The sequence below is a fragment of the Chiloscyllium plagiosum genome, chromosome 19 (assembly GCF_004010195.1).
Source record: "Chiloscyllium plagiosum isolate BGI_BamShark_2017 chromosome 19, ASM401019v2, whole genome shotgun sequence".
In the NCBI taxonomy this organism is placed as follows: Eukaryota; Metazoa; Chordata; class Chondrichthyes; order Orectolobiformes; family Hemiscylliidae; genus Chiloscyllium; species Chiloscyllium plagiosum.
In genome coordinates, this window is record NC_057728.1 from 27,288,836 (window position 1) to 27,303,887 (window position 15,052).

Below are 15,052 nucleotides of genomic sequence, written 5' to 3' on the forward strand. Positions count from 1 at the left end.
ATAACGTGGTGTGTGATGTTTAACTTTGTCCAATCCAATCCAACACCAACACCTCCACATCAAGATGATGAGAGGCATAGATAAGAGTGGATAGCCAGAGACTTTTTTCCAGGGCAGAAATGGCTATCATGAGGGGGCATAATTTTAAGATGATTGGAGGAAGGTTTAGGGGAGATGTGAGAAATAGGTTCCTTACACAGAGTAGTGGGTGTGTGGAATGCACTGCCGGCAGAAGTGGTAGAATCAGATACATTAGGGACATTCAAGCACCACTTGGACAGGCACATGGATGATAGTAAAATGAAGTGAATGTAGGTCAGATTGATCTTAGAGTAGGTTAAAGGTTGGCATAAAATTGAAGGCTGAAGGGCCTGTACTATGGGTGTCAGTGTAGGGCCAGTGTTTGTTGCCCAGCTTTAGTTAGTTACTCTTGAACTGATTGCATCCCTAGGTCATTTAAGCGTCAACCAATTTGTTGTAGGAGTCATGTGCAGGTCAGACCAAGTAAAAATGCCCACCCTCCCCACCTCCAAACAGTGGTCAAACCAGATCACCCATTCCCCACCCTGCCACATCAAACTCAATCTAATCTAATCCAATCCCCCTTCCCATGCTGTCAGATTCAAGCGCCCCAGGTCAGTCACCCAACACACTGTTGGATCAAATTTCTCCAGCCCTCTCCAACCTACCTTAAACACCTATCTGCCCCACCACCCAACACCCTACCCAGCGGGCATCCCACTAACCTGACATTCTACCCACTCAGCACCCTAACAACATACTTACATTCCATACTTACTCTTTGACAGCAGCTGTCAAAGTGGTTGTCAGGATTTTTAATTTTGAGAATGTGCAACTGAAAGCTGTAAAAAAAAAGGGGGTGTAGTTTACCTTCCTCTCACAGGTCTGCACCATGAAAACCCATCAGAATGGAAATACGGTTCAGCATTTAGGAGGCAGCCCTGAATGGAATGTCCTTTCAGTAAGCAGAGTTCCCTTATTTTGTAATAAGCAAGGGCCAGAGTGGCAATCTGTGCAAGATTATGCAGTGAAATCTGCCCATATAGCCTAATTTGTCAGAAGTAACTATTTTACCTAATTTTATTTGAACAATCCAATGTCACTGATTTAAATAGAGACTTTCAGAAATCAATTTTCTTGGGCAATTCCTCTCAAATGTAGAACGATGGGGATTCCACAGAACATGGTTGTCTGACCAACAGATTATCTGCCCTCTTATTTTTAATTCTGGATTCTAGATTCGTCATGGTCTGGACTCTCCCACCTTTTGGAGAAGTAACAAAGAGGATTGATGAGGGCAGAGCAGTAGATGTGATCTATATGGACTTCAGTAAGGCGTTCGACAAGGTTCCCCATGGGAGACTGATTAGCAAGCTTAGATCTCATGGAATAGAGGGAGAACTAGCCATTTGGATACAGAACTGGCTCAAAGGAAGAGGACAGAGGGTGGTGGTGGAGGATTGTTTTTCAGACTGGAAGCCTGTGATCAGTGGAGTGCCACAAGGATCGGTGCTGGGTCCTCTACTTTTTGTCAATTACATAAATGATTTGGATGCAAGCAGAAGAGGTACAGATAGTAAGTTTGCAGATGACACCCAAATTGGAGATGCAGTGGACAGCGAAGAGGGTTACTTCATTGCTGTGGTTCTTTCGCCGAGCTGGAAGTTTTTGTTGCAAACGTTTCGTCCCCTGTCTAGGTGACATCCTCACTGCTTGGGAGCCTCCTGTGAAGCGCTTCTGTGGTGTTTCCTCCGGCATTTATAGTGGCCTGTCCCTGCCGCTTCCAGTTGTCAGTTTCAGCTGTCCGCTGTAGTGGCCGGTATATTGGGTCCAGGTCGGCGAACAGAACCACAGCAACGAGCACCCGAGCTACAAATCTTCTCTCAAACTTTGAGGGTTACCTCAGATTACAACAGGATCTGGACCAGATAGGCCAATGGGCTGAGGAGTGGCAGCTAGATAAATGTGAGGTGGTGCATTTTGGGAAAGCAAACCTTAGCAGGACTTAATGTAAGGTCCTAGGGAGTGTTGCTGAACAAAGAGACCTTGGAGTGCAGGTTCATAGCTCCTTGAAAGTGGAGTAGCAGGTAGATACGATAGTGAAGAAGGCATTTGATATGCTTTCCTTTATTGGTCAGAATATTGTGTACAGGAGTTGGGAGGTCATGTTGTGGCTGTACAGGACATTGGTTAGGCCACTGTTGGAATACTGCGTGCAATTCTGGTCTCCTTCCTATTGGAAAGATGTTGTGAAACTTGAAAAGGTTCAGAAAAGATTTACAAGGATGTTGCCAGGGTTGGAGGATTTGAGCTATAGAGAGAGGCTGAATTGGCTGGGGCTGTTTTCCCTGGAGCGTCGGAGGCTGAGGGGTGACCTTATAGAGGTATACAAAATTATGAGGGGCATGGACAGGATAAATAGGCAAAGTCTTTTCCCTGAGGTCAGGGAGTCCAGAACTAGAGGGCATAGGTTTAGGGTGAGAGGGGGAAGATATAAAAGAGACCTAAGGGGCAACTTCTTCACGCAGAGGGTGGTACATGTATGGAATGAGCTGCCGGAGAAAGTGGTGGTACAATTGCAATATTTAAGAGGCATTTGGATGGGTATATGAATAGGAAGGGTTTGGAGGGATATGGGCCAGGTGCTGGCAGGTGGGACTAGATTGGGTTGGGATATCTGGTCGGCATGGGCGGATTGGACCGAAGGGTCTGTTTCCATGCTGTACATCTCTATGACTCTATCATACAAACATTCTTCCCACTTTCGCCCATCATCACATCTTTTAAGTCTTTTAAACATACTAGCCAGTGCCTACACTGCCCCCAGGATTAGCTGATATATTCAAACCCTGATGTGCACTATTGTGCTCCCCGTGGCTCATGACTGAAAAGTTGAAATAACTCCTTAATGGCCTGCCTGTTAACCCAATGAGCTCAAAAAGCACATAGGGTCACATTGATGTACAACATGGAAAGAGTCCCTTTTGTCCAACTCCTCCATGCCGACCAGATATCCTAACTTAATCTAGTCCCATCTGCCAACACTTTGGCCCATATCCCTCTAAACCCTTCCTATTCATACACCCATGCAGATGCCCTTTAAATGCTGTCATTGTAGCAGCCTCCCCACTTCCTCTGGCAGCTCATTTCATAAATGCACCAGCTGTATAAAAAATTGCCCCTTATGTCCTTTTTAAATTTTACTCCTCTCATCTTAAACCTATGCCCTCTGGTTCTGGACTCACCCATTCAGAGAAAAGACCTTGTCTATTCGCCTTACCCATGCCCCTCATGATTTTATAAACCTCTATAAAGGTCACCCCTCAGTCTCCACGCTCCAGGGAAAACAGCCTCAGCCTATTTGGCCTCTCAATATAGTCCCTCCGACCTTGGCAACATCCTTTAAATCTTTTCTGAACCCTTTCAAGTTTCACAACATCCTTCCTAGAGCAGAATTGCACACAATATTCCAAAAGTGGTCTAACCAATGTCTTTTACAGCACAACATGACCTCCCAACTCCTATACCCGATGCCCTGACCAATAAAGAAAGCATACCAAATGCAATTTTCCCTATTTTGCATGGGAAGGGAAACAGCTCCCATGAAAGATAGAGAGCTCCTGGCTCTCCTCTTCCCATACTTACTACAAAAATTGCCTCAGATTCCAAAGGCAGTGTGATCCGTTCCACATTTTACCAATCCGATTTTCTGATTTTTAGCGCTTACTTGCTCTTGGTTATTTCCTTTCCCCCACCCCACCCCTCATTCAAACTGTTCCATTTTGCTAACTTTTCCTCTTTCTACTCATTCCTGCCACTTCAGCTGCATGCATTTGCTAATCTTTCATTCGCTTTATTCTTGTTATTAACTCGTTAATTAGTGTAACTATCTTGCCATATTTCTCTCATGACTATTTTTACTTTCTTCTGCTCCTCTTTGCACTGTTACTATTTATTTGCTGCTAGTGTTCATCCTTTGTTTTAGGTCTGAAGAAGGATTACATCAATGTCTCAAATTATGGAGAATGTGGTATCCAACTTCACACAATAAATTTAAAAAGTGTAAGGACCGGTCTTGCCAGTCTCAATGTAACCAGGGTTAAGTAGAGTTCACTGGCAGCTATGATTGGCTTGTTAGCAGTCAGGCAACCTGCAGAGAGCTGGGAATAACTCCATAAAAAGTATCTTTCAGTTATTTGAAGAAATATGAATATAAATACACAAATCATAGTTTTAAATCAATTTTACAATGCACAATTAAAGACACTATGAAATAGGAAACAGAAATAGTTTTACAGAGGCCTAATCCAAAAAAAACCCAAGTATGTTTAAAAGTACTCCTTGTAAATGTCCTAACATCCCTGTGCGTAAACAGAGGACCTTAATTTTCCCCAATAACAAGTCAGTTAAAACAAATCAGGAACAGATCAGAGATTTTGCAAAACATATTTGAGTTACATGATTTTGTAGAATCATCACCAAAACAAAATTTTCATAACTTTCTTTATACATAAGCAGATTTCTATTCTTAAATAGAATCAAAATATTTTTGTTCAATTTATGTTTACTGTGATCAAAATTAATGTTTTTTTGGGGGGATAGTTTACTGCATTCAATATTAAAAGATCTTACAAATAAATGTCTGTTCATAAGGTTAGCATTAAACATTGAATTTCCAACTATTTTAATGAAGAACACGGTTGATTTAAGATGATTTATCAAATCTTTTAAAAGCTTTGTTCAGGTGGAGTGAAACCTGAATTCCAGTACAGTAATTGTAATTTGCGCAAGTTACAAACAAAGATATTTTCACAGATGGAAAATAAACTGGATCATGAGCCAGAGGAAGAGAAGTTAAAAGGGACCAAATACTTGATCGAATAGTTCCAATTTCTCAGCTCCAAATCACAATTGCAAATTGCAACATGGTCTCAGCACACATCTCTAAAGGACAATACTTCACACTTTTTGCTGCCTAAAACACCATGCACATCCTGACCCTTTGATGAATCCCTTACACAGCAATTTATCAAAGACTTGCCAACGCACACATATTACATTCACTTTATTATTCTTGTCTAACGTTGTGTTTATCTTCAAATAAATAGTAACTAAATAAATCTTCTTTTAAATCTGAAAATAAATAGTACTGATTTTTAAATTAATAAATAGGCTGTTTTTGTGCTGAAAATCCTGTATGTCTGTTTATTTATAATGATATGGAGGTGCCAGTGTTGGACTGGGATAGATAAAGTTAAAAGTCACCCAACACCAGGTTATATTTCAACAGGTTTATTTGGAAGTACTAGCTTTTAAAGCACTACCCGATGAAGGAGCAGTGCTCCGAAAGCTAGCACTTCCAAATAAACCTTTTGGACTATAACCTGGTGTTGTGTGATTTATATTTATAACGAATTCACACCTTAGTCACCGAAACTTTGAAACTATAATTTTGAGTGATTCAACATTAATAGATAAACAGAATTAGCAAGGTTTCAGTTCCTGTAATAAACTCTATTGGCATAGCTTGCTACCTTGACATCCACCAGCAGGATAAATTTAACATAGTAGTAACAAAACAGAAATTTGTAGAATAGCACAACATGCCAACTGAGCAAAAGCCTAAACTTTCTCATAGCCTGCTCATACTTACAATTTCCAATAAGAATTACACGGTATCAGTTGCGATTTCCACTATACCTCTATGTTCTAAAATTATCAACATGGTCAATAATTTGTTGGTTGAGCATCATAAAAACATTTCAGTCAGTAAAATAACCCAGTCGACAACATGAAAATAAAGACCTTTCCCATATCAAACCATATTAACAGCACACTTAGTATATTTAATCATAAAAACAGCAAAGTGATTCTGCTTCACTTGCCTGTATCCCATGGATGGTAAAAGACAGTTAGTAATCTTACTGCGCAGGTCAGCGAGAGTAGGCTCATCCTGCTCCAACTCCACCCAACCTCTCTGTCTTTGAACTCGCACACGCAGTTTCATTGCAGCTGACTCAACATGAAGTTGTCAACTGCTGTTGGAATTTCTGCAGGTGCAAGAGGAGCTGGAGGTAAGAGAGAGATTAAAATTACAGTATTGTTCTGAAAAAATATTGAATCATTTTTTAACTGAAATGCTTGTTACTAGGTTTTGTGGCATTCGTGATAACTTTGACAACATACACATTGAAACACCAATGGTGTCATGGAAATGTACCAAATTAAAGGACTATTAAGTGTGAAAAGAGCAAATGAACAAATGGTCACCTCTACCACAGTTAGAAAGAATAGACAGTCACAGTTACATCCAAAGTGGGAGCTCTAGACAGGCTGGAACATATCATAAATGAGAATATAATCCTTGAATAATGTGTTAATTAAGATCAGGGTCATGAGAAAGTGTGAACAATTTATACTCTAAGATCCACTGACATTTCATAGAAACATCGTAGTCTGCCATAATTTAAAAGAAAGCATATTATTTTTCTTTTTTCATTCTAGCATCACATGACAAATTTATACTGTATGTTTCACATCCTAAAGATTCCCCAATTATTTTTCTAAAGTAAAGTATCCATCTCGGCCCCACAATCAGCAATGAGGAAAATGACCAGTCATTAATGACTAGGTCATTAAGAGAACTCCCTGCCTCCTTTGACTAGTGCTTTTGTTTCTTTATTTATCTGTACAAATAGACATCGTTATGAAGGTGTAGGTGTGTACTGTACCTTTAAGAGAGTTGAAAAGCTACCAAGGATTGACAAAGCAAAGAGTCCTGAACAAGGTAACAATGTAACACCTGGGCGAAACAAATAGCAGTAGATGGGTTGCCATGGAACAAAAAGAAATTCAAATTCAGCCAGTTTAAATTATGCCCCAAGATACCAAAATCCAATCAAATTTGAATTTAGTATTTTGATAATATTAAAAACAATGAAAGGATCTGATGTTTTCAGGTAGAAAACCAGACATTTTGAACAGTTAGGGAAAAAATTGCTCTCTGAAAGGTACCTGTCTTGGGGAATGTGCACTGCAGAACATAGAGGCCGACCTGGAGAGAATCTACAGAGGAAAATCAGCAAAGCCGACTGGCTTTGAAATGTGATTTTTTTTTGTAAATCTTAATCGGGAATTTTTTTAAAATTGGACTAGTTTTGTAGAGTGGGAGGTAAAAGATAGGTTTAAGAGAAAGGAGTTGTAAATAGTAGTTGGTTTTAATATTCTCTGTTGCACATAAAGAATAAAGTTGTTAATTTTTTTCTTTAAATAGTGACCTCTGGGATAGTTCTTTGCCTCTTAAATTTTAACAGATTACAGCACGAGGTGAATCTTTTCTGTGTGGCTGGTTTAAATTAGCAGAGAGGTTTACCCCGTGTCCTAACAGTTTGGGGGCTTTCATCTGCGATTTGAACAGGTTTAGACAGATCCAGTCTGAGATTTGGACAGATTTGAATAGATTAGGGATATAAAAAAGCCCAGTAGATTTAAACACTTTCCGGTTAGTTTCCTAGACCTTTAAATAAAACGTAAGTGAGACAATTTGTTTAATTTCGGTGACTTGGAGAGACTTGTAGACTTAAAAGTGAGAGAAATGGCTCTTAAAATTGCTAAAGGGGTTCTGGGATTTGAAGGCGAGTCTCAAATTTGCCAAGAAAGTTTAGAAGGAAAGAAAAAGGCCATACTTTTAGAATTAGCAAAGAGGTTAGATTTGAGTTCAACCAAGGACAAAAGCTGAAATTGTAACGGAATTGCTCAAACACTTAGATGTGTCAGAGAAACAGACAAGTGCAGTCGAGGAAGAAAATTTAAATTACAATTAAGGTAAATGGAGTTAGAAGATAAACAAAGGGAGAGAGAAAGTGAGAGAGAAGAAAAAGAAAGCCAGAGAGAAGAAGAGAGAGAAGATTCCTGGCTGAGCAAAGAGAGGAGGAAGGGAGAGAGAAAAAGAGAATTTGAACCAGAGAACCAGTGATTTCGTCAGCAAAGTCAAGTTAACAGGATGGAGATTAAAAGAGAAGGTAGTGATATATACAAATATGTCAAAACTTCAACACATTTTGATGAGGAAGAATTGAAAACTTCTTTATTTCATTTGAAAAATTGGCTGGAGTGGTCCAAGGATTTATGGGTAATGCTAGTTCAGACTCAACTGTCAGATAAGGGGTCAAGAGATTATGAAGAGGTCAAACAGGCTATTTTAAGTGCTTATGAATTAGTACCAGAAATGTATAAACTGTGGTTCAGAAACATAAAGAAGGAACCAGGTCAGACTTACATTGAGTTAGAAAGAATTCAACATTGTCATTTTGATAGATGGGTGTGTGCTTGAAAGATAGATAGGCCCTATGAGGCTCTAAGAGAGATAATTCTGCTGGCGGTGTTTAAAAACTTACTCCCAGAGTTTATAAGAATTCACATTGAGAAGCAGGAAGTTCAGGAAGTGAGAAGGGCAGCTGGATTAGCAGATAAGTACATGTTGGTGCATAAGACAAGCTTCCGACCAGAATTTTGTTCTCTGAGGGATAGAAGTTGGGAGAAGGTAAGATTCTACACTACGAAACCAAGAGTAGAGTAAGAATTTACTAGTAAGAATTTACCATAGGTTAAAAAAGAAGCCCAAAAGGGTGGAAAGGAGGTGAAAGGCATCAAGTGTTTCCACTGTGGTAAAGTGGGACACGTAGTCACAGTGCTGGTTGTTAAAGAAAGGAACTGTGGGAAAAGATGTGGGAAAAGAAGTTCAGCCAGTGGCATTAGTGAAGGTAGTAAAGGAAACCCCAAGAAGAGCTGAGGAGCTGCAGGACAGTGCACAGCCTAGGCAGGGGCTGGTATGAAGTTATTATCTGATCTCTATAAAGAATTTGCCTCTGTGGGTAAGGTTTACTCAGAAAGAACAAGGAGAGATGGGCAAGTAGTTATAATTTTGAGAGACACAGGATCTAACCAGTCGCTGATAGTATGAGATGAGTAAACTTGCACTTTTTCTGATCTGTTACCTTAGAGTGTGGTAATTTGTAGGATAGATAGACAGAAATTTAGCATTCCCCTATGTAAATCAGGTTGGAGTGCCAACTCAAGATTGGGGAGATTACAGTGGGAGTGATTGACAGGGTGTCAATTGCAGGAATCCCGTTTGTTCTTGGGAATGATTGGGCAGGGTCCAAGGTGGGAGTGACATCTCTTGTTGTGGAGAAGCCTAAGGAAGACCAAGAAACTGAGGAGTTAAAAACGGAAATATCCTGGTATTTTCCCAGACTGTGTAGTAACCAGATCCCACTATCATAAGTCGCAGCACAAAGCAAAAACTAAAGAGAAAGATGAAGGAAGGAGTTGAGGTTCAGTTAGCGGACACGCTGTATGACATAATGGTGCAGGAAAAACCTGAACAGGCAGAGGGTCAGACAGATGTATTTAGCCCCGAAAGGCTAAGGGACTTGCAGCAACAGAAAGACAAGATGATAAAAAGACATTTATGTGGATGCATACTCCAAAACAGAGGCAGAGAATATTCCAGAGGGTTATTATCTGAAAGATAAAATCCTAAGAAGGAAGTAGAAACCACAGCAGGTCAGCACAGAGGAGAAATGGGCCAAAGCATACCTGATTGCATTAACAGTAGCATATAGAGAGAAAGTGTTATGGGTAGCACATGAACTATCTGTTGGAGGTCACCTAGGGATGAAAGGCTAAGGTACAAAAACATTTTTATTGGCCTGGAATGTACAAGGACGTGGTTAACTTTTGCCGTACATGTCATAAGTGCCAAACGGTAGGTAAGCCACAGGCGGTAATAAAACTAACACTTTTGTTGCCAATTCCTGCATTTGAAGAACCTTTCACATGGGTTATAAATGAGTGTAGTCCTCCAGAGAGAAAGAACTGGAGAAACAGGTGTTAGTTACTGTCCCGCAGAGCGAGGAATCAAATCCAGATGGTGTGGATTTTGATGTGCTTCAAAATAGATTAAATCTTTGAGGAGTGGGATAGGTTAGTAAACTATCTGTCTCACGAGCATAGAACACAGTTGAAAGGTTCGTTACGGCAGTATAAGTACATATATAAGAATCAGATGCTATTGTACATGACATAGGGAAAACTGCTCCAATAAAACAACACCCTATCACCTTAATCCTTTAAAAGCCGGATAGCAGGAGGTGGAGGCAATACTCAATAAGGATATCATCGAACCAAGCCATAGCGAGTGGAGCTTGCCGATTGTTTTAGTTCCCAAACCAGACAGGACTCAATGTTTTTGCATGGATTGCATGGTAGGTCAACGCGTTACAAAATCGGACTCATATTCAATTCTAAGATTGGAGGACTATATCAAGAAAGTTGGACAAGCCAGTTACGTTAGCAAGGTGGACTTACTGCGTGGTTACTGGCAGGTACCTTTACCAGAGATGATAAAATAAATTTCTTCATTTATAACCCCAAATGGGCTATATCAATTCAAAGTGATGCCCTTTGGAATGAAGTACCCACCACATTCCAAAGAATTATGAATAGAGTTGTGCCTGGGTTAACAAACTGTGCAGTCTATTTGGACAATGTAGTGATCTTGAGTAAGTCCTGGAAAGATCACATGGTACAGTTGGCAGACCTCTTTGGCCAACTACGAGAAGCAAAACTGGTAATAAACATCAAAAAAACGGAATTCGCGAAAGCGAATCATTAACTGATTTGCTGAACAACAACACAAAGTTTCGGTGGACCGAACGATGCATTCGACCATTTGAAAGCAATATTAACCACTGCATCAGTTTTAGCTACACCAAACTTTTCAAAATCTTTTAAAGTTGCCATAGATGCTCGTGACATAGGAGTCGGAGCTGTACTACTACAGGAAGATGAGGATGGGATTGAACTGCCAGTTGGTTACTTTTTGAAGAAACTCAACATCCACCAGAGGAAATATTCCATAATCGAGAAAGAACTATTGAGTTTAGTATTGGCCTTACGACATTTTTAATGTGTATGTCATGAACAACGTGTCGGAGACAGTTGTGTACACAGATCACAGTCCTCTTACATTCTTGGAATGCTTTAAAAATTAATTTACATGTCGTACATGTTGCAGTTTGTAAATATGTAATTGCAAATGCATTATCGCGCATTTAACTGGAAAACAGTAGATAAGATTGTCATCTATTCAATGTTAATAAGTTAATATATGTCATGATATTGTGGTTAAGGAATAGATTAAAAAAAAGCCATCTTTTCATTATGATGGTTCTTTTTTCTTAAGGGGGGGGCGTGTTATGAAGGTGTAGAGATGTACTGTGCTTTTAAGAGAATTGAAAAGCTAGCTACGACTGACAAAGTTCAGAGTCCTGTACAAGGTAACAACGTAACATTTGGTTGAAACAAATAGCAGCAGATGGGTTGCCATGAAACAAAAAGAAAGTCAAATTCTGCTAATCAGTTTAAATCACGCCCCAAAATACCAAAATCAAATTTGATAGTATTAAAAACAATGAAAGGATCCGAAATTTTGGGGTATAAAACCAGACATTTTGAACAGTTAGGGGAAGAATTGCCAAAAACCAACAAATGCAGACTGCTAGCTGAAGAACTCTCTCACAGGTACCTGTCTTGGGGAGTCAGTGCAATAGAACATCGAGGCCAACCTGGAGAGAATCTACAGAGCAAAGTCTGCAAAGGAGAATTGGCAAAGCTGACTGGCTTTGAAACGTGATTTTTGGTTGTAAATCTTAATCGGCATTTTCTTTAAATAAAAAAATCGGACTGGTATTGTAGAGTGGGAGGTAAAAGATAGGTTTAAGAGAAAGCAGTTGTAAACAGTAGTTGGTTTTAATATTCTCTGCTGGACTTAAAGAACAACAGTTGTTACATTTTACTTTAAATAGTGACCTCTGGGATAGTTCTTTGCCTCTCGAATTTTAACAGATTACAGCACGAGGTGAATCTTTTCTGTGTGGTTGGTTTAAATTAGAGAGGTTTACCCCATGTCGTAACAAATGCAGGCACTCATTGTAAAAGCTCAGCTAAAAGACATCACATCTATTAGGATGCCATTCATTACTTTCATCAGTTACCACTGCTAATCTTACTTCAAAAGGAGCTAAATATTCACAATTTTTATAAGTGATCCAAATTACACAAAGTCAGGATATTTGAGGGATAACAGCCTCAATTCGCTGACCAAGGTGATCTAGGAAAGTAACAGCTGTCCCGTGTTCTCCTTCAAGCACAAGCTTTGGATTTTAAATTTTTTTTTCCTAACCATGCTTTAAAAGTTTGATTACCATCTGACAAAATACAGAAGATGCATTTCTACAGGCTTACAAGTCATGGGAGACCCAGTCCAAGGGCTTGAATCACACGGAGCAAACATAGATGGTTACAGTAAGGCCAATTAATACCTCATGATCTCATGCTGGAGTTTCTAAGTGCAATGTCCTCAAACCAAGCATCTTCGTTTGCTGCAAAAAGATTAACTCCTTACGATCAGTAATGGGACCATATATGAATGATTCTACAGTGTTCAATCATTTACATTTACTCACACAAGTTTACTAATTCTGATCTCACAGAATAAGGACAAATACATAGTCTTGAACTGACATGTCAGACAATGCCCATCACCTTCATCTTCAATTCATGAATCGCCACTGAACATCCCTGGGTTTTATCGCTAAACAGAGTTAACGAAGCCAGCCATTGTAGCAACATAGCTATAACAAAGTGGGAATGGCTGGATATGTTCTGACAAATACCACACCAAATGGTTCCTCAAAGCCTCTTCACTTCATATAAGCTTCAAATTAGCAGCCTGATTAAATGCTTACACAGTGTTAGGATATGTCTAATAACCAATCAGGAAATCTGACTGACCATCTGCTTGCCACTTAACAGTCCTCTCCCATGGCATTTAGTAATAAGGTATACCTACTGTCTGTTTGACACTGCAGAAATTCACTCCCAAGCTTACTTCAACATCATCTTCCCAGACCAATGACTTCTTAAACCAAAGAAAACAGCAAGATCATTAAACTTATCAGCACCATTAAGTTTGTCACCAAAATCTACATTATGTCAACTTGGATAGAAGTAACAAAAATAAGCAAAATCATGCAATTTCAAACTTTCAGATTTTTGGCCTTTGACTTGGCACACACCTTTTTGGTCAAGTATATCCTGTTCCACAGACTACTTGCAAGGAAATAACATATGCACACAGGGCTTTCATTCATTCAAGTTTGTTTAAAGATTACAACATCCTCTGGCTTTTGTGTCTCAGTCATGACTTAGTTGATCACATCCTTGCAACAGTGAACTTCAGGTCCCAAACATCCAAGGAAGTGCTGTATTGTCAAAGGTACCATTACTTGGAGGATTTAAATCAAGCCCTCAATCACCTCAAAGATTTATGCGAAAGAGCTCATTGGTTTATTTTGAAGAGTAATTAAATTATCCACAGTGACCTGGCCAATGTTTATCCCTCAAGCAAATCACAAAATAAGATATGGCTATTTACATATTATGAATAGCAGGAGCTTGCTCTATGAAAACTATCTGCCAGGTTTCCTGCACCAAAACAAGTGCTACGCAAAAAGTACATAATTTGCTCTCATGGATCATTCTGTAAAGTACTATAACTCCATATTTTCGAATGTAATATGATAACCAAATTTCTTTCATGCACCCTTGAGGACTTGAGAGAAAGTGAGGATTGCAGATGCTAACGATCAGGTCGAAAGGTGTGGGGATGGAAAGGCACAACAGGTCAGGCAACATCCAAGGAGCAGGAGAGTTGACGTTTCAGGCATAAGCCCTTATACCTGAAACTTTGACTCTCCTGCTCCTCGGATGCTCCCTGACCTGCTGTGCTTTTCCAACACCACACTTTTTGACCCCGGAGGACTTGCTACGGGATTGTACATCACTGCCTCAGCCAATCAACATCAACGTTTTTTTTTTCTCCCGATATAAATTTCAATATCTGAAACTTGGCATTCTTGCACCTTTCCCTATGAATGCGAGAGAAAAAGCTTCTACTCCATACCTTTCTTCAGCAATGAAAAGAAATGTATGTTCTTCCAAAGTCAAAAAAACCAAATGTAGTTGAAATTCAGAATATGACGAAAGGCAAACGTTGATAAGAAAGAAAACAATAAAATATTAAAACAAATAAGAAAGGGATGATCACCTTATTGGGATTGTATTATAGATCCCCAAGTAGTCAGAGCAAAATTGAGAAACAAACTTGTAAGGAGATGCCAGCTATCTGTAAGAATAATAGGGTAGTTATGGTTGGGGATTTTAACTTTCCAAACATCGACTGCGACTGCCATAGTGTTAAAGCTTTGGACGGAGAGGAATTTCTTAAGTGTGTACAAGACAATTTTCTGATTCTGTATGTGGATGTACCTACTAGAGAAGGTGCAAAACTTGACCTACTCTTGGGAAATAAGGCAGGGCAGGTGACGGAGGTGTCAGTGAGGGAGCACTTTGGGGCTAGTGACCATAATTCTATTCGTTTTAAAATCGTGATGGAAAAGGATAGACCAGATCTAAAAGTTGAAGTTCTAAATTGGAGAAAGGCCAATTTTGATGGAATTAGGCAAGAACTTTCGAAAGCTGGTTGGAGGCAGATGTTCGCAGGTAAAGGGACGGCTGGAAAATGGGAAGCCTTCAGAAATGAGATAACGAGAATCCGCAGAAAGTATATTCCTGTCAGGGTGAAAGGGAAGGCTGGTAGGTATGGGGAGTGCTGGATGATTAAAGAAATTGAGGGTTTGGTTAAGAAAAAGAAGAAAACATATGTCAGGTGAATCCTTAGAAGAGTATAAAGGAAGTAGGAGTATACTTAAGAGATAAATCAGGAGGGCAAAAAGGGGACTTGAGATAGCTTTGGCAAATAGAATTAAGGAGAATCCAAAGGGTTTTTACAAATATATTAAGGACAAAAGGGTAACTAGGGAGAAAATAGGGCCACTCAAAGATCAGCAAGGCGGCCTTTGTGTGGAGCCACAGAAAAAGGGGGAGATACTAAATGAATATTTTG

At 39.6% G+C, this 15,052-nt stretch overlaps 1 protein-coding gene across 2 annotated transcripts in view; it reads right to left on the minus strand.

Moving 5' to 3' along the window:
• fbxo7 (F-box protein 7) overlaps window positions 1–15,052 on the minus strand; it is a 38,687-nt gene that overhangs the window by 17,108 nt on the left and 6,527 nt on the right. The window contains exons 1-2 of one of the 2 annotated variants that reach the window (XM_043709416.1): window positions 5,907–6,087; window positions 800–863 (exon numbers count right to left, since the gene is read on the minus strand). In XM_043709416.1, coding sequence (XP_043565351.1) covers window positions 800–863; window positions 5,907–5,973 — 131 coding nt within the window. In that variant the 5' untranslated portion in view covers window positions 5,974–6,087. Of the gene's footprint in view, window positions 1–799; window positions 864–5,906; window positions 6,090–15,052 lie in introns of those variants that run through there. The other variant, XM_043709417.1, reaches the window with a different exon arrangement.